This window comes from Poromitra crassiceps, assembly GCF_964638095.1.
Source record: "Poromitra crassiceps genome assembly, chromosome: 4".
NCBI classification, from domain to species: domain Eukaryota; kingdom Metazoa; phylum Chordata; class Actinopteri; order Beryciformes; family Melamphaidae; genus Poromitra; species Poromitra crassiceps.
The window spans coordinates 58,497,139-58,517,481 of record NC_139626.1 but is presented as its reverse complement, the minus strand read 5'-3'; the positions used below and the strand labels follow the sequence as shown (position 1 = coordinate 58,517,481).

General features: G+C 45.6%; 2 protein-coding genes across 3 annotated transcripts in view; one reads left to right on the top strand and one right to left on the bottom strand.

Moving 5' to 3' along the window:
• The window catches only part of hyls1 (HYLS1 centriolar and ciliogenesis associated), a 33,895-nt gene extending 27,139 nt beyond the window's left edge, over nt 1-6,756 (bottom strand). Inside the window, exons 1-4 of one of the 2 annotated variants that reach the window (XM_083634751.1) lie at nt 6,637-6,756; nt 4,675-4,803; nt 3,967-4,083; nt 1,525-1,598 (exon numbers count right to left, since the gene is read on the bottom strand). In XM_083634751.1, the coding sequence (XP_083490877.1) occupies nt 1,525-1,598; nt 3,967-4,083; nt 4,675-4,774 (291 nt within the window). In that variant the 5' untranslated portion in view covers nt 4,775-4,803; nt 6,637-6,756. Of the gene's footprint in view, nt 1-1,524; nt 1,599-3,966; nt 4,084-4,238; nt 4,333-4,674; nt 4,804-6,636 lie in introns of those variants that run through there. The other variant, XM_083634752.1, reaches the window with a different exon arrangement.
• Nucleotides 6,757-8,598: 1,842 nt separating this feature from the next.
• The window catches only part of col9a1a (collagen, type IX, alpha 1a), a 74,070-nt gene continuing 62,325 nt past the window's right edge, over nt 8,599-20,343 (top strand). Inside the window, exons 1-4 of the mRNA XM_083635716.1 lie at nt 8,599-8,779; nt 9,941-10,015; nt 10,336-10,374; nt 10,543-10,605. Of these exons, the coding sequence (XP_083491842.1) occupies nt 8,705-8,779; nt 9,941-10,015; nt 10,336-10,374; nt 10,543-10,605 (252 nt within the window). The 5' untranslated portion in view covers nt 8,599-8,704. The remainder of the gene's footprint in view (nt 8,780-9,940; nt 10,016-10,335; nt 10,375-10,542; nt 10,606-20,343) is intronic.

Below are 20,343 nucleotides of genomic sequence, written 5' to 3'. Positions count from 1 at the left end.
TGCCTGTCCGCCCCGACGAGTACTGTCAGCGTTCGTCTAGTTTAAACAGCCATAAAGTGCAGTTATTGCAGAAATAGGCTCAATAACAACAATTAAGCAAGTACAGGAGTATCACCGCAACAGCAGAGTTTCTGGGGCGGAAAATATGTTTTTTTGCCGTTCTCCTGAGTGGATTTGGATTTGACTGGATCCAGCGCTGATTGGCTGAAGGAGCTGTCTGTCGAGGCGAGTACGCCCGCCCAACTTCCGCCCACTGCAAAGACTGGGTGAAGGCTTCAGGCCAGGATGGGAACGAGGGATGAAATGAAATGGGAGCTCACGTGACCGGCTGGTTTACCAGGCTACCAAAACCCCATGTTTAAGAAAAGACGTTTTACATCCGGAAACGTTTTCTCCTATCAAACTCCATTGTAGCCAATCTGGGAACCCAGAGTCCATCAGTCTGATGACTAAAGCCCAATTTATGCTTCGTCTGCCGACACTTTTGAAACGGTCGCCGACAGAAATGAGGACTTGAGTCGACACTTTCAAGTGTCTGCGAGCAGTGTCTGCTACCTGGTGAAATGTCTAGTGTCGCTGACTACGTCATAGTATCGCGCAAGTCTGATTGGCTATAGTCGGCATGCGTTTGACTTCCTTGTTTTGGTTTTCACTCGATTGAAATCAATTGAAATGAATGAACGTGTCTCCGCTATTTTTATCAGCCTGTCCTTGATCTATGACTTCGTGAAAATCACAAAGAACATTGTGCATTTCCCAGAGAGAGAGAGGAGGTGAGTTGTGTGTCGTTTATATGCGGCTGCAATCAAGTACGTTACATCTTGCCTCCGATGTGGTTTCACTGTGCGTTCCCTCTCTTCTCTTGGCTGTCAGCATTTAATAGCGTTCGAGTGTCACGTGACCGTTAAACAGAAGCGAACGTTCACTGAAGTATAAATGCAACACCATGAGCGACACTTTCTTTTTCGTCTGCGACCATGTGCTGAGCGACACTTTCTAATAAGTATAAATTAAGCTTAAGACTCACAGACGGAAGGCCGATACGTCCGGGGTTTCCGCTGTAGAGCGGACGACCGGAGGTCCCGACCCTTCGGTCGTTGTTTACAGTCCGGCGACTTCTTCTTATGCCGTCTGGACCTACAATCGATCGGCTCCCAACTCCATTCTCGCGTCAACTGGACTGTAGACAGTAAACCCGCGGCGCACGGAAGCGGAAGTCTTGGCGCGGACAGCCACTATACGGCGGAAACCCCGAAATATCGCCGCCGGTCTGTCCCAGAGTCCTATTAGTCGTCAGACTGACATACTCTGGGCGCAGAGATTGTATTGTAGCTGCGGGAAATAACTGGAGGCGACGTCGGCTTGTCGACGATTGGCCAGTGTTACCCAGCAAAGAAGAAAAATACACCAAATGGGGCCCAGACGTGAAATATACAGTGCATCACCAGTAACAGTAACCGGTAACAGTGTAGCTAAATAAATTCCACATCAGCATTATACGCATTGTCGTATGTGAATACATACCCGTCTGTCATGATCTGGTTTCTCGGCGTGCAAGAAAAACCCATCAGCAGGTCTGTCCATGTAAAACGGTTTCACTGTGAAGAGAAACACAGTATTCTGACAAACGGATGGAAAATAAATGTTCAAATGACAAAACCACCTTGACATAATCTTGTGCCTTTTCTGAGTGGGGCCTGGATGGAGCCCACGGCGTCTCTTTATTACGGTGGTTCTCAAAGTGGGGTCCAGTGACCCCCAGGGGTCCTTGAGGGGGGTCCCCGGCAAAAAGGGGAATACGTTTTTTTTTCACTATAACTCCATCCGTAAGTGACGCTATGACAGAATCAATGTATGAGTGTTTCGGTCGTGGGGTTCATACACATTCCGTCATAAAACATCTCAAAGCAACACTCTTATCAGATGGGGGATGGGAGTCCAAATCTCATCAAGTGGGGGTCTGTGGTCTAATATGTGTCCGTTTAGGGATCCTTGATGTTGAGAAGTTTGAGGACCACTGCTTTATTATACCTGCTCGTCGACATGTTTGTTTTGTTCTTTTTACTTTTACTAACATTTGGTGCCCTATTCACCTCATGTTCAGACCTGACAGTGGGGCCAAATTCTTCCGGGTCCTGTTAACACTTCCGGCGGGTCACGGCGCAAAATAAGAGAGTTGTTTTTGGAGCGGACACTAGTGCAGGGTGTAAAATAAAGAACGTAGCCTACTACTTTGAGCTCGGCAAGCAGAGCATCCATTCTGTTAGCCAGGTCAGATAACGCTATCGTGGACAGTGACGAGCACTTTCTTGTAAAACATACCTGGACTCCAACAAAGAAAGCTTCGGAGAGTTTTCTCTCCTCCCGAGTTGCGCTCGAGACACTTACGTCAATAAGACCCGCAGACGTTAACGTAATTCCCTGGAATGCGAGACTTAACCAGCCAGTTACACATGGCGTTGCATTCTTAGACATTGCCGTTTGCTTTTATTTGGTATGTTACATACAATTGGCTAAATTATTTGTTAATTCAGAGTTAGATGATATTGGAGCAGCCAGCCATTTTATTTTATTTTTAGCCGGAAGTTTTGACACGACCACACAACCGGGTCAAATGGGCGTGGCTACATAAGGTGAATAAGCGATGTAAATACAGTTATGATGACAAATTGTAATAGAGTGGAATCCACTTATAGCGATCACGGTTATAGTGATCAACCGCTTATATTGACCAAAAAGCTTGGTCCCGAATCATTCCTAAACACATGCTGTTTAAATCATTCATCATAATGAATCATTCCTATACACAGGCTGTTTAAATAATTTGCTAATAGTGATCAATACTCCGCTTACAGTGATCATTTTGAGCCTTGTCCCACCTGAGAACAATGGAAAACATGTTTAAAACTACAGTCATTTTATTTATTTTTTTACTTACAAATTGCCAAAAATGAGCCATCTAGATACAACAGCGATACTCGGTGCATCTCTGTCTGTATATGGAGAGATCACAGCATCTCTGTCTGTGGAGAGATGGTGGTGTCTCTGTCTACGTGAGACAGCTGTGTTTGAAACAGCTGCCTGGAGGCCTAACTTACTGTATGGATTTATAAAGTCAATAACATTCCTTTACTTTATATGTACTATATCCATGTAATACATACACACATGTCACTTACATGGTAATCTGCATGAGAAATAAATAAAAAGAAAAGAAATCTGTTATAATGATCATCCGCTTATAGAGAGGCAAAGTAACCGCCTACTTCCTGCTTCAGCACTGTACCAGATTTTCATCCGCCATTTATTTTCCCCATAGACATTTCAGACAAATGCTTATACAAATAGTTGTACTTTGTTCAAGCCAAACGGTTCAGATATATTTAGAAACAGGAGAGACCACACACCATTTCACTCGGACCAAAACGTTTAAAAAAAATTGCGGATTTAAAGTTTTTTTTTTTTCAATGTAGTTTTTTTAAGTTTTGCTCCGAGTGAAATGTTCTATGGTCTCTCTCGCGATTCTAAATATAGATGAACCATTTGGTTTGACGAAGTAAAACTATTTTTTACAAGCATTTTACCCATTTAAATGTCTATGGGAAAATAAATGGCGGATAGAAATCTCTGGTACAGTGCTGAAGCAGGAAGTGACGTTTCACTTTGCCTCTCGACAGTGATCAGTTTGACCCGTCCCAAGGTGATCATTATAAGAGGAGTGCACTGAATCAGAATCAGAATCAGAATCAGAATCAGAAAGACTTTGATGATCCCCGGGTGGGGAAATTGGGACAAGTTGCAGTTGCTCGCACTCAGGCATGAAATATCCACATAACACAACATAGCATAACACAGTATCACACAGTATCTCCCTAAACGTAAAAGTCAATACAATCAAATGAAATGCAATAAAGTAAAATAAAATAGAATAAAATAAAAAATAAAATAGGGTCAATGGGATAGTACCTTTCTCTTTAGTGTAGGCAGGAGGACTCGGCTGAGCTGTTGGAGATATGCTGGAGTTCAGCTCACTGTTCGAGGCCCAACTCTGCCATTTTTCATGCTGAAGTAGTTCATCCAGATCTAACAGTAGAAGAGCGACATCATTACTATACTATATATATATAATATATATATATAATACTATAGACGGTTTTCACCAGAGCGCAACCCCACAGCACTTCCTTTTTCTCAGCATTCGGCAAACAACTGCAGAAATATTCACTCGACATCGTTACTTTTGTTTTCGCCGCTCAGCTGTGTAGACGGTTTTCACGGAACGGTCAGTCCTGCACTTGAATGTTTTTTTTTCTTTTATGTCCATAGCAAACACTGCAACAGGAAGTGAGCGGGGGTTCAATTTAGAATGTTTTTGTTGTCAAGTTAAAACCGTCTATAGGCAGCCGGTTGTATTACTTTGCCCATGCCATTCCACCTCAGCCCACATGCAGGCACGCGTGTGCGCGCACACACTCACTCACACACGCACGCGCACACACACACACACACACACACACGCATGCGCGCGCACGCACGCACACACACACACACACACGCACACACACACACACGTTTTTTCAGTTCATCCCAGAGTTTTTGACAGAACACAATGCAGCTAATGACATAATAAGGCAATGGGTTAAAGTAAGACAGACAGATGTGTTTCAGTCTAACCTCGTTTGAATTCCCGCAGCCTGTGCGTCGGTATGTTTCTGTAGCCCAGTATCACCAGCTGTTCGCGGATTTCCTCTTCTGAGAAATCCAGGCTGTCCATAATGTTCTCAATCTCACAGCAGCTTCAGCCTGAGGGAGAAACCATCCCCATAAACTGAACAAGTGTGTAATATGACACATGAAAAAGAGCTAACTATTTTAACACAACTAACTAGCGACTAACGTGGCATTGGCAATTGATTCCTGTTCTCTACGTTACTGTATGGAGAGAAGAATAAAATGTACCCGTCAATTTAATGTGGCGTTGCTTAACGGCTAATGTACACACAGCTGGTAAAAATATGTCGATGTTCTGTATCGATCCCCCCCACCCACAAAAACACTTGATGTTGTTGTCCCCCTGATATGGATAGTTTTGTGTGTACAATACATACTGTTGATGTTACTTGAACTTGTAGTCATGTGTGTGTAGTCATGTTTCTTATATAGTATGTCGGGGGACTAAATATAGATAAATTGATTTATTCTATTATGCAAACCCAATGAGTCCTCTATAAGTTTTGAGCTCTTTTTGCAACTGCTGCGCCTGTTGCTTAATGCACTTTTTATACTCTTTTTTTTTAAAGTTTTGTTGTGATGCTTTTAAATGTCCATTTTATTCTCTTCTTTTATCTTCCTGTCAACCATTTTATGTGAAGCACTTTGAATTGCCTCTGTGTATGAAATGTGCTATACAAATAAACTTGACTTGACTTGTACAATAAAGAGTTAAAAATAACAGGTGATTGTAATCAACATGCGATTAGAAACGTGATTGTATATCAACATGTGATTACAATCATGTGACACAAACAGCCAGTGTGCCAGTGTGTATTGTACCACCACATATTGAGAAATGCTTCTGAGCAACTTTTTTTGGACAGAGAAGGAAGCCCCGCCGTTAGGCAGGGCATCAAAAAATTAGTTGAAACTCATAATGTTCCTCTCCACGGAAATCTTTAGTAAAAGGCGAAAGATTTATACGATCTGAAGAGAAACAAGAGTGTACTGAAGAACTTTAGCGTGAGGATCCGACCCCATTCTCCGTGATACCACTCTCGGTGACGGTTCACCAGTTTGGCCTAAATAAGCAACGTTTAGAAGTAGCATAAAATAAATTAATTCTTCCTCGGGCATGTAGTAGAAGTTCGTGTCTAAGCGGAAGTCATCGAAATGTTTTAAGAAAAGGAGAAATATTACTAAAGATAACTGGTACGTGCGCTTTGCATTATGGGAAAATGACGCCCACGCCGTTGCGTTTGGAAATAAATCGTTTATCCTATTAAAAACTAAATACTTGGCGTACAGTTTCCTTTCGCTTAAGTAAAGAAAAGTCTTTATGTCGCGCTTGGAGCCTGTGAAAGTGGAATGTTGTTTCGACCATAGATCATTCAGTTCAACTTTTTCTGCATACAGGGCTGCTTGTACGTGTACGCATGCGCACTGCTACCCTTTGCCTTTCTTTCAGAGATGATAGTCAATCGATCAGGAGTACAATTGCGCTCCGTTCCACCTTTACGTCCTGCCGAAATATGCATTTTCTTCACTAGGTAACAACAGCGTTGATGCAGTTGTTACTTTATTTGCGCAGTACGATATGAATGTTGGACGCTAACGTTACAGAGTTGGCCCGACTTGTCCAAATACACAGTGAATGGCTTGCTCGGTAGGTATATGTGTGTAATTGACATCGTAGTAAACTGTAAACGCTATGTTATGTTTTAGGAACGTTGACGTTAAAAGCAAGGGAAACAGGAAATCGCCAGTGAAAAGGAGTTCGATGTGTCGTCCTCTCCGTGCAAAAGTGAATGTAAAAAGCATCTGGGCTAGTAACGTTAGCTAGGTTAGCAGTCTAGACGGTGTTAGTCCCATAAACATGGCTAACAATGTTAGCTAGCAAGACGAGAGCGCTTTGTTTCTCACCTGCACCCCGACCCCGGCGGCCCGCTGTTATAATGAAGGACGGCTTAACTGTGTTGTATTGTTTACATACTCACAGTGTCAGGACAACAGCCGTTAAAAACCTTTGAAAATGACGCCTGCTCGTTTCTTCGCTGGTTCCTGTTTCCTGTTTGTTTGTTAGAACAGCGCCGCCTACAGGACACATGTGGCTGGAGGACCGTGCAATACATATCAGAAATGTGCTTAATTTAAAAGAAGTCCACCTCCTAAACTGCTAAAATACATATTGTGCATGATGTGATTTTAATTTAATGGATTGTTTTTCGTTATATCTTATTATATTTCCATACTCACAGTATAGAGACAGTCCGCATGTCTGGGAACGCCCATACAGGTTCTGGGAACGCCCATACAGGCTCTGGGAACGCCCATACAGGCTCTGGGAACGCCCACCATAGACGCTGGGTTAGCCTGGGGGCGGGGTCAGGGTGGGGTAAAAACCCCCGTTCTATCCATTCAGCAAAGTTAGAATTTAGCTGATAAACCCAGCCCAGGCAGACACGATCGGGGATTTAACCATGGCAGTAAACGCACATCTGAGCAGACGTCTTGTGTTCTGCTCTAGAACCCCCAAACATGTAGTTTAGAGCCGCAGCAGCGTCTTTTGGTGAGTCAGCCGATGAGTTATATCGGCGGTTTTACCCCACTCGCGCGCCAGCCGTTTAAAATTTTGTGGGCGTTCCCAGACATGCAGACTCTCTCTATTAGGCAAATTCTTCTTCTTCTTCTTCTTCTTCTTCTTCTTCTTCTTCTTCTTCTTCTTCTTCTTCTTCTTCTTCTTCTTCTGCTTCTTCTTCTTCTTCTTCATCAGTTCCTCTGATGGTACTACTCCCACAGCCACTTACTGTAATGCTGTCATCCATACCTTTTCATGTTCTCGTTCATGCATCTTAAACATATTCTTCAAATGTCACTTGCATATCTTACATGGCCGTCCGTCTCTGCTCTTGCAACTCTCACAATTCCATTTGGGGGAAAAAAAACATATTGCAAAATTTAAAATGTACAATCAGGGATTGTCCTGCTCGGCCCGGGACAAAATAATCCCATACGGCCCTGACCCTCCTCCATAATTTATTATTAATTACCAGAGTCTCCCAGTAGAGGGCTATGTTGTCAAAATAAAAGTCCCCCGGAATACTAGGTGTAGACCGCATCAAACCATTTTGTTTTTACATTAAAAAAAAGTAAACAGCTGGACAGTGGACAGCTGATGCCCGCCACTGTCGGCGGGCCTGTGTAGAATGCATTTGTCAATAAGAAGTAGGCCTGCACGATATGAGGAAAATCTGCGACGTGCCATAACATTGTTCAATATAGCGATGACGATATGACTTGCGATAAATAAACAAAAATTAAAGTATGCATATTAGCTATACAGTTCCTATGTCTTTCTGCTTTGATAATGCTAACATAGACCCCAAACATAGCCTGTGCCCACTGAATAAAGAAAAGAAATACACACTGACTCTAGCAGGGCTTTGGCAGAGGGGGGGGGGCGGAGCGCACCGTTGCAAGGGAAAGGTGTACGCTGGATCTACAACACAAGACAAAATTATCAGATGCTGAGTGGGAATGCATGACGCACGTCAATAAAACCACTTTTGTTATTCATTGCGTTTCAGGCAGTCTTTTGCGATGTGTTTATTGCGCGTGTTCATATTGCGATGACGATGAAAATGCGATGAATTGTGCAGCCCTAGTAAGAAGCCGGATAAAAACAACGATCACGCACAATTATTTTTTCTCCCGGTTCCAGAATATTTGCAGCTTTAATTCAGTTCATCTCGCTCACCACGTGTACGACTGGAAGGTCTTTTTTTTTTCTTTAACCCCACCCCCCTCCACTCCTCCTCCGAGCAGCCTGCGGGCCGCAGCGCTCATGAATAAGCAATAAGCCCCTCTCTCCTCAGGCAGGGCCAAGCAGGGACTCCAGTCGGGGGGATATTGCCAGGTGGACCGTGAACCCGACTAAAATCCGGGAAAAAGGGACTTTCTGCATCTCTTCCTCGGCCCTGAGAAGAAGACCATGGCTCGCTCCAGGATCTACCAGGGGTCCTTGTTGGTGGTTTTCCTGCAGACCCTCCTCATCTGCTCCGCTCAGGTGAGAGAGAAGCTTCCCTCTGCTTCCCTGTCCTCATTCCCTAAAGTTCCCTTCCTTTCCTCAAATGAAAAACTCATGAAAACACCCCTATCGTATTCATACAGGGACTTGCAGTGTGTCGGGAACACAGTAATGACCTTATAGTGAGTTTATTGCGGTTTATGGCGTTTTATGTCCTATGGTGACACTATTATGTTCCTGTGGCGCTCAGTAGTGAGTTTAATATATTTTATATCGTATTGTTTCAGTTCAGTTCAGTTTCAGTTTTTATTTATTTATAGTGCAACATCACCCCAAGGGGTCTCTTTCAATCTCCTATGGTGTCGCTATAGTGTTCCTGTATGGACTTCAGTGTATTTTCCAACGTCCTATAATAGAAGATACAAGCTAAGCTTATCAACTTATTCATTTTTCTTGGGAATCCTGCTGTAATCTATTTACTAAGTAATTTGTCCTTTCTTTCTTTCGTTCGTTCGTTCTTTCTTTCTTTCTTTCTTTCTTTCGTTCGTTCTTTCTTTCTTTCTTTCTTTCTTTCGTTCGTTCGTTCTTTCTTTCTTTCTTTCTTTCGTTCGCTCGCTCGCTCATTCTTTCTTTCTTTCTTTCTTTTTTGAATGTTTCTTCTTACCAGAAAAGTTGTGTGTTTGACATGTTTTATCTGAAGTACATTGCATTCATGCTGTGCAAATAAAGCTGACATGGCCTTGCCTATAGCTTATCATGAGGATATCGCATCACATTATTATCGCATGGAACATTCACAAGATCAGGATGTGAGACACAAAGGTTCACATTGACCGAAGGCAAGGTATCCCTAATACCGGTATGTATTCTAAAAAACAACCACCACATAAATGCTACTCTCTATGATGCCATTTCAGAAAAGGCACGAGTTACAAAGGACGTCTATAGTTTTTTGCGCTTTATTTGCGATGAATTTGAACCTAAAGCTGGTGAGCGTGACTGTCCATCTGGTACCAATCGGGTGATAACCAGCAGCAGTAATCCGTAAAGAAACACCAGGCTGGAGATTCTCTTCACGACCTTTCCTCTCATCGCCCATGGAGACACAGGGAGTCTCTGTGTGCAGCGACAGCCAGGGTTTGCAAGATGATCGGCAGGGGGGAAAGAGTCCAAATGTTGTTTTTTTCTCTTGTCTTGCAGAGGGGCCCGGTCGGTCCCAGAGGCCCCCCGGGGCCAGAAGGAGTAGCCGGCGTGCCCGGAGTGGACGGCATTGATGTGAGCCGAGATTGATCATTTCTTTGTTTCTTCATCTGCGTGAATTTCAGTTGGCAGATATGTGGCGTGGGCTGGGATCACACGTTCCGTTTCCTCAGTTCAAAGTATAAAAGTGAAACTGATGCCCCGTTAGTTTACATGAGACAGTTTGTTGAGTTTGACTTGATACTTCCTTCAACTGAGACATGACACCGTGACACCTATTACCATTGCCATTACCCTAATTGTGCAATAAAAAAAAGAAGAAAAAGAAAAAAAAATATTAAAAATAATAATAATAATAATAATAATACATGAATATATTCTTCCTGTATCTGCAGGGCGACAGAGGAGTAGATTCAGAGGTCGACGGCGGACCTGTGAGTGGATTCTTTACTTCTCCTTTCACATGAAAACAGACAGATGCTAATATATATATATATATATATATATATATATATATATATATATATATATATATAGATGCTGACTGTGGTTCTTCTGACATAAAGTGTGTTGATGATGTGAGGTGAACCTTCTGCTTCCAGGGCCCCGACGGAGACGACGGCAAGGACGGAACCCCGGGGGCTGCAGGTCTTCCAGGCGCAGACGTGAGTCAGACAACAACCTTCACACAGGCTGGGGAGATTAACACCAGACACACCACGCTTTCCTGCTCCACTAGACACTTTTCACAGCAAAGCCAACCGTCTCTTCTCTGCTCCACTAGACACTTTTCACAGCAAAGCCAACCGTCTCTTCTCTGCTCCACTAGACACTTTTCACAGCAAAGCCAACCGTCTCTTCTCTGCGCCGAAAAGGATTTGATTTGAGAAATAACGACAAGAGGCTGCCGACTTATTGGAATGAGAATTTGGATGAGAGTCGGGCATCTTGCCTCCGGGTTCAACTTTCTTCTTCCTCCGTCGCTGACCTCAGATCAGAGGGTGCATCGAGCATCTCTGAAGTCTTGATATATTCACATGGGCTCGTGTGCCTGTGAGCAGTTTGTCTTGGCCCGATAGCGAACAGTGTAGAGGGGGGGAGAAAAGTCCTTAAGAAAAACATGGAATTCTTGAATAGATCAATCTGGCTATTTAGGGGAGCGAGCGGTGCACCTCCAAGAGCTTCCTGACAGAAACAGAGGTCTTTTTGTGTTGTGTGAGGCGGGGAGGTGTGGGGGGATGTGGCGGCGCGGGGGGGGGGGGGGGGGGGGGGGGGGTTGGCGGGGTAGGGGGGGAGTATGGAATGGAGAGCCGGCACAAAATGGCCTCAGTGTGTTTCGTGTCTGCTGCGGCGAAGGAGCTGAGAGCGAGCCAGAGAGCAGCTGCCGACAGACTGGACTGAAGGACCAGAGAGAGGGTCTGATGTAGGCTTATAAAGAGGAAGAGCAGCTGCCGACAGACTGGACTGAAGGACCAGAGAGAGGGTCTGATGTAGGCTTATAAAGAGGAAGAGCAGCTGCCGACAGACTGGACTGAAGGACCAGAGAGAGAGTCTGATGTAGGCTTATAAAGAGGAAGAGCAGCTGCCGACAGACTGGACTGAAGGACCAGAGAGAGGGTCTGATGTAGGCTTATAAAGAGGAAGAGCAGCTGCCGACAGACTGGACTGAAGGACCAGAGAGAGGGTCTGATGTAGGCTTATAAAGAGGAAGAGCAGCTGCCGACAGACTGGACTGAAGGACCAGAGAGAGAGTCTGATGTAGGCTTATAAAGAGGAAGAGCAGCTGCTGACAGACTGGACTGAATGACCAGAGAGAGAGTCTGATGTAGGCTTATAAAGAGGAAGAGCAGCTGCCGACAGACTGGACTGAAGGACCAGAGAGAGAGTCTGATGTAGGCTTATAAAGAGGAAGAGCAGCTGCCGACAGACTGGACTGAAGGACCAGAGAGAGAGTCTGATGTAGGCTTATAAAGAGGAAGAGCAGCTGCCGACAGACTGGACTGAAGGACCAGAGAGAGAGTCTGATGTAGGCTTATAAAGAGGAAGAGCAGCTGCTGACAGACTGGACTGAAGGACCAGAGAGAGAGTCTGATGTAGGCTTATAAAGAGGAAGAGCAGCTGCCGACAGACTGGACTGAAGGACCAGAGAGAGAGTCTGATGTAGGCTTATAAAGAGGAAGAGCAGCTGCTGACAGACTGGACTGAAGGACCAGAGAGAGAGTCTGATGTAGGCTTATAAAGAGGAAGAGCAGCTGCCGACAGACTGGACTGAAGGACCAGAGAGAGAGTCTGATGTAGGCTTATAAAGAGGAAGAGCAGCTGCCGACAGACTGGACTGAAGGACCAGAGAGAGAGTCTGATGTAGGCTTATAAAGAGGAAGAGCAGCTGCTGACAGACTGGACTGAAGGACCAGAGAGAGAGTCTGATGTAGGCTTATAAAGAGGAAGAGCAGCTGCTGACAGACTGGACTGAAGGACCAGAGAGAGAGTCTGATGTAGGCTTATAAAGAGGAAGAGCAGCTGCCGACAGACTGGACTGAAGGACCAGAGAGAGAGTCTGATGTAGGCTTATAAAGAGGAAGAGCAGCTGCTGACAGACTGGACTGAACTTTTTTTTGACTTATTAACACGTCATTGGCAGTGAACGTGTTAAGGGTGTTTTGTGCGGCCGATTCTATTTTATGGACACCTTAACTCTGACTCTAAGGGAAATCTTAACCTAAGGTGTTTTGTGCAACTGGGCCCTGGTGCTCTAGAACAGCGTTTCCCAAATACTGGTCAGGGACCCAGAGATGGGACGCAGGAGATATTATTTGGGTCACCAAATAAGTTAGCAGAATTTCTTCCGCAGGCTTTAATTTAAAGGTCCCATTCCGTGCAAAAGCTGTTTTTACTTGTAAATGCATTTATGCTGCTGTCATCCCTCCCTGTAAGGAGTGGTCACAACCTCAGAACTGCCAGAGTTGGATTTGTCCCTGTCCAGCTTCCCCCTGCAGTCTCCTTCAAGCCACGCCCCTTACACTCTGTTCCCCCAGACGGGTTAATGTGACGTCAGGCGGGTCCTTAAGCATACTGCGCGCTGTCTCTCTCACACAAGCTACCTGCACCATTTTGTCTATAGCCACAAAATTAACACTTCTAGCTGAAGCGACGCCAACTGGACGTGATCCAGCAACTGCGGAGGTGCATTCGGTAAGTGTGGGCATTTTGAGATGTCCTCTTTAGCGTAGCAACCGTTAAGTTAGCGATAGCTCGTACGCTAACGTTAGTTGTGGACACAACCTAGCGTGCTGGTCCACGGCGCTAATCTGATTGGCCGCTGGGCGCCTGGGGCGGGCTCTCCCTCAGCGGCCAATGGGAACTGTTAGTTCTGAATATATTATAGAAACAGACCATTCTTGGGAAGCGACGAGATGAGGAAGTGAGAACTCCGTCAGAACGAACGGGGTTGCTATATTTTCGACAAATTAATCCAGAATCATGTTTTATGGACCAGAGACACACGTTTTTAAGAGGTTACAGCTGCACGAATTGGGACCTTTAAAATGTGCATTGTTTTACTCAAAGAGAGAGAGGAATGAATGAGCCCACTTGTTAACTCTGCCTTTATTGCATTTATTCAGTCTCATGCTCCATAAAGTATTTAACATGTACATGTATATGTTTTCAATAACGTGCACGAAAGAAAGCTACGATTCACCAAATGTGTATCTCTTATACATGGCTGGTTTACCTGTTCAAGATCATATAAGGTGATGGCAGTAAAAATGGTCAGGAACGTTCATTTATTCACAAATTCACTTTTCTTCTCATGATTTATAGATGAAGAAGGCCCGCTGTGAATTGGGTCATTTTTAAAAAGTAGAAAAAAAAACGTTTGGGAACCTGCCACAGTGTTGAAACACAGCTGTTGGTGATGTATGCTGCAGTTCCGGGTCCAGTGCAGCAGGGGTGTTTCTAGGTCCTCAAGACATTGGGGGCTTAGCCCGATAAGCCGACGGGGAGGGGGTGTCACGGGGGGTGCCCCGCAGAATTCTTTGGGTTTTTCCAATCCGTAAATGCCCATGTTGTGAGTCATTTGAGATGAAGAAGAACACGATTAGTGGGTCTCAAGGGAAAGAACACAGTCACACAGTAACTCAAAGGGAAAGAACACAGTCACACAGGAACTCAAATGGAAAGAACACAGTCACACAGTAACTCAAATGGAAAGAACACAGTCACACAGTAACTCAAATGGAAAGAACACAGTCACACAGTAACTCAAAAGGAAATAACACAGTCACACAGTAACTCAAATGGAAAGAACACAGTCACACAGTAACTCAAAAGGAAATAACACAGTCACACAGTAACTCAAAGGGAAAGAACACAGTCACACAGTAACTCAAAGGGAAAGAACACAGTCACACAGTAACTCAAAGGGAAAGAACACAGTCACACAGTAACTCAAAGGGAAAGAACACAGTCACACAGGAACTCAAATAGAAAGAACACAGTCACACAGTAACTCAAAGGGAAAGAACACAGTCACACAGTAACTCAAAGGGAAAGAACACAGTCACACAGTAACTCAAAGGGAAAGAACACAGTCACACAGTAACTCAAAAGGAAAGAACACAGTCACACAGTAACTAAAGGGAAAGAACACAGTCACACAGTAACTCAAAGGGAAAGAACACAGTCACACAGTAACTCAAAGGGAAAGAACACAGTCACACAGTAACTCAAAAGGAAAGAACACAGTCACACAGTAACTAAAGGGAAAGAACACAGTCACACAGTAACTCAAAGGGAAAGAACACAGTCACACAGTAACTCAAAGGGAAAGAACACAGTCACACAGTAACTCAAAAGGAAAGAACACAGTCACACAGTAACTCAAAGGGAAAGAACACAGTCACACAGTAACTCAAAGGGAAAGAACACAGTCACACAGTAACTCAAAAGGAAAGAACACAGTCACACAGTAACTCAAAGGGAAAGAACACAGTCACACAGTAACTCAAAGGGAAAGAACACAGTCACACAGTAACTCAAAGGGAAAGAACACAGTCACACAGTAACTCAAAGGGAAAGAACACAGTCACACAGTAACTCAAAGGGAAAGAACACAGTCACACAGTAACTCAAAGGGAAAGAACTCAGTCACACAGTAACTCAAAAGGAAAGAACACAGTCACACAGTAACTCAAAGGGAAAGAACACAGTCACACAGTAACTCAAAGGGAAAGAACTCAGTCACACAGTAACTCAAAAGGAAAGAACACAGTCACACAGTAACTCAAATGGAAAGAACACAGTCACACAGTAACTCAAAGGGAAAGAACACAGTCACACAGTAACTCAAAGGGAAAGAACACAGTCACACAGTAACTCAAAAGGAAAGAACACAGTCACACAGTAACTCAAAAGGAAAGAACACAGTCACACAGTAACTCAAAAGGAAAGAACACAGTCACACAGTAACTCAAAGGGAAAGAACACAGTCACACAGTAACTCAAAAGGAAAGAACACAGTCACACAGTAACTCAAAGGGAAAGAACACAGTCACACAGGAACTCAAAAGGAAAGAACACAGTCACACAGTAACTCAAAAGGAAAGAACACAGTCACACAGTAACTCAAATGGAAAGAACACAGTCACACAGTAACTCAAAGGGAAAGAACACAGTCACACAGTAACTCAAAGGGAAAGAACACAGTCACACAGTAACTCAAAGGGAAAGAACACAGTCACACAGTAACTCAAAAGGAAAGAACACAGTCACACAGTAACTCAAATGGAAAGAACACAGTCACACAGTAACTCAAATGGAAAGAACACAGTCACACAGTAACTCAAAAGGAAAGAACACAGTCACACAGTAACTCAAATGGAAAGAACACAGTCACACAGTAACTCAAAGGGAAAGAACACAGTCACACAGTAACTCAAAAGGAAAGAACACAGTCACACAGTAACTCAAATGGAAAGAACACAGTCACACAGTAACTCAAAAGGAAAGAACACAGTCACACAGTAACTCAAAAGGAAAGAACACAGTCACACAGTAACTCAAAAGGAAAGAACACAGTCACACAGTAACTCAAATGGAAAGAACACAGTCACACAGTAACTCAAAGGGAAAGAACACAGTCACACAGTAACTCAAATGGAAAGAACACAGTCACACAGTAACTCAAATGGAAAGAACACAGTCACACAGTAACTCAAAGGGAAAGAACACAGTCACACAGTAACTCAAAAGGAAAGAACACAGTCACACAGTAACTCAAAAGGAAAGAACACAGTCACACAGTAACTCAAAGGGAAAGAACACAGTCACACAGTAACTCAAAAGGAAATAACACAGTCACACAGTAACTCAAAGGGAAAGAACACAGTCACACAGTAACTCAAAAGGAAAGAACACAGTCACACAGTAACTCAAAAGGAAAGAACACAGTCACACAGTAACACAAAAGGAAAGAACACAGTCACACAGTAACTCAAAGGGAAAGAACACAGTCACACAGTAACTCAAAGGGAAAGAACACAGTCACACAGTAACTTGAGGATCTGCTGAGTATTCTGGGATCTGGGAGGATTTTCTTTAATGAGTCATCCCTTCTTGTCGTCGGCTGAATGTCGTCTCCTTTGACTAGTCAGACAGTTAAGAGAGAGTCATTATGGCAGGTGGGAGGAGAGGGGAGGAGCTACAGTGAAGAGAGAGTCATTATGGCAGGTGGGAGGAGAGGGGAGGAGCTACAGACAGTGAAGAGAGAGTCATTATGGCAGGTGGGAGGAGAGGGGAGGAGCTACAGACAGTGAAGAGAGAGTCATTATGGCAGGTGGGAGGAGAGGGGAGGAGCTACAGACAGTGAAGAGAGAGTCATTATGGCAGGTGGGAGGAGAGGGGAGGAGCTACAGACAGTGAAGAGAGAGTCATTATGGCAGGTGGGAGGAGAGGGGAGGAGCTACAGACAGTGAAGAGAGAGTCATTATGGCAGGTGGGAGGAGAGGGGAGGAGCTACAGACAGTGAAGAGAGAGTCATTATGGCACGTGAGAGGAGAGGGGAGGAGCTACAGCTGAAGAGAGAGTCATGATGGCAGGTGGGAGGAGAGGGGAGGAGCTACAGACAGTGAAGAGAGAGTCATTATGGCAGGTGGGAGGAGAGGGGAGGAGCTACAGACAGTGAAGAGAGAGTCATTATGGCAGGTGGGAGGAGAGGGGAGGAGCTACAGACAGTGAAGAGAGAGTCATTATGGCAGGTAGGAGGAGAGGGGAGGAGCTACAGACAGTGAAGAGAGAGTCATTATGGCAGGTGGGAGGAGAGGGGAGGAGCTACAGACAGTGAAGAGAGAGTCATTATGGCAGGTGGGAAGAGAGGGGAGGAGCTACAGACAGTGAAGAGAGAGTCATTATGGCAGGTGGGAGGAGAGGGGAGGAGCTACAGTGAAGAGAGACTCATTATGGCAGGTGGGAGGAGAGGGGAGGAGCTACAGTGAAGAGAGAGTCATTATGGCAGGTGGGAGGAGAGGGGAGGAGCTACAGACAGTGAAGAGAGAGTCATGATGGCAGGTGGGAGGAGAGGGGAGGAGCTACAGACAGTGAAGAGAGAGTCATGATGGCAGGTGGGAGGAGATGGGAGGAGCTACAGTGAAGAGAGACTCATTATGGCAGGTGGGAGGAGAGGGGAGGAGCTACAGTGAAGAGAGAGTCATTATGGCAGGTGGGAGGAGAGGGGAGGAGCTACAGTGAAGAGAGAGTCATGATGGCAGGTGGGAGGAGAGGGGAGGAGCTACAGTGAAGAGAGAGTCATGATGGCAGGTGGGAGGAGAGGGGAGGAGCTACAGACAGTGAAGAGAGAGTCATTATGGCAGGTGGGAGGAGAGGGGAGGAGCTACAGACAGTGAAGAGAGAGTCATTATGGCAGGTGGGAGGAGAGGGGAGGAGCTACAGACAGTGAAGAGAGAGTCATTATGGCAGGTGGGAGGAGAGGGGAGGAGCTACAGACAGTGAAGAGAGAGTCATTATGGCAGGTGGGAGGAGAGGGGAGGAGCTACAGACAGTGAAGAGAGAGTCATTATGGCAGGTGGGAGGAGAGGGGAGGAGCTACAGACAGTGAAGAGAGAGTCATTATGGCAGGTGGGAAGAGAGGGGAGGAGCTACAGACAGTGAAGAGAGAGTCATTATGGAAGGTGGGAGGAGAGGGGAGGAGCTACAGTGAAGAGAGACTCATTATGGCAGGTGGGAGGAGAGGGGAGGAGCTACAGTGAAGAGAGACTCATTATGGCAGGTGGGAGGAGAGGGGAGGAGCTACAGACAGTGAAGAGAGAGTCATTATGGCAGGTGGGAGGAGAGGGGAGGAGCTACAGTGAAGAGAGACTCATTATGGCAGGTGGGAGGAGAGGGGAGGAGCTACAGTGAAGAGAGACTCATTATGGCAGGTGGGAGGAGAGGGGAGGAGCTACAGACAGTGAAGAGAGAGTCATTATGGCAGGTGGGAGGAGAGGGGAGGAGCTACAGTGAAGAGAGACTCATTATGGCAGGTGGGAGGAGAGGGGAGGAGCTACAGTGAAGAGAGAGTCATTATGGCAGGTGGGAGGAGAGGGGAGGAGCTACAGACAGTGAAGAGAGACTCATTATGGCAGGTGGGAGGAGAGGGGAGGAGCTACAGACAGTGAAGAGAGAGTCATTATGGCAGGTGGGAGGAGAGGGGAGGAGCTACAGTGAAGAGAGACTCATTATGGCAGGTGGGAGGAGAGGGGAGGAGCTACAGACAGTGAAGAGAGAGTCATTATGGCAGGTGGGAGGAGAGGGGAGGAGCTACAGTGAAGAGAGACTCATTATGGCAGGTGGGAGGAGAGGGGAGGAGCTACAGTGAAGAGAGATGCTGCCTTCCAGACAACTGGGACCTTCAGATTTTCTGGCCTCCTATTAGGAAAAGTGCGCTGGAACGGCACTCAAAGTGGGAGCTCCCACTTGAAAACTGGGAGAAAAAAATCTACCCCCACTAGGCTGGGAACCAGTTGTCTGACGTCACACAACAACATGGAGTATGTAGTCCAAAGTATTAAGTGCCTTAATAAAATGTATAATAGAGTCTGTTACATTATGTGTCATTGCTGCTCCTCATTTTCATTTAAATATGTAAGGATGGTGCTCTACTCGTTGTTAAGCTGTCTTGCTATTTGCCAAACAAAAAAAAGTTTGTCGCGGTCCGCCATGTTTCTTGGTTGCGTTTTGCCTTTGTGCTCTGGAATGCTTTGAAGGTGGGGGGTGGGACTTTTCCACTGGGAAACACCCACGTCCCATGTGTCTGGAAGGCAGCAAGAGTCATTATGGCAGGTGGGAGGAGAGGGGAGGAGCTACAGTGAAGAGAGAGTCATGATGGCAGGTGGGAGGAGAGGGGAGGAGCTACAGTGAAGAGAGAGTCATTATGGCACGTGAGAGGAGAGGGGAGGAGCTACAGACAGTGAAGAGAGACTCATTATGGCAGGTGGGAGGAGAGGGGAGGAGCTACAGACAGTGAAGAGAGACTCATTATGGCAGGTGGGAGGAAAGGGGAGGAGCTACAGTGAAGAGAGACTCATTATGGCAGGTGGGAGGAGAGGGGAGGAGCTACAGACAGTGAAGAGAGAGTCATTATGGCAGGTGGGAGGAGAGGGGAGGAGCTACACACAGTGAAAAGAGAGTCATGATGGCAGGTGGGAGGAGAGGGGAGGAGCTACAGACAGTGAAGAGAGAGTCATTATGGCAGGTGGGAGGAGAGGGGAGGAGCTACAGTGAAGAGAGACTCATTATGGCAGGTGGGAGGAGAGGGGAGGAGCTACAGATAGTGAAGAGAGAGTCATTATGGCAGGTGGGAGGAGAGGGGAGGAGCTACAGACAGTGAAGAGAGACTCATTATGGCAGGTGGGAGGAGAGGGGAGGAGCTACAGACAGTGAAGAGAGAGTCATTATGGCAGGTGGGAGGAGAGGGGAGGAGCTACAGACAGTGAAGAGAGACTCATTATGGCAGGTGGGAGGAGAGGGGAGGAGCTACAGACAGTGAAGAGAGACTCATTATGGCAGGTGGGAGGAAAGGGGAGGAGCTACAGTGAAGAGAGACTCATTATGGCAGGTGGGAGGAGAGGGGAGGAGCTACAGACAGTGAAGAGAGAGTCATTATGGCAGGTGGGAGGAGAGGGGAGGAGCTACAGACAGTGAAGAGAGAGTCATTATGGCAGGTGGGAGGAGAGGGGAGGAGCTACAGCTGCTGCCACATCTCAACTGTCTCTGATATGACATTGTAATGAGTCTCGGTGGATGACGAACACAATCAGAGAGTTTTATAGACATGTCAGTCACTCTCATTTACATTACATTACCTCATTTAGCAGACACTTTTGTCCAAAGCCACTTACAATATGAAT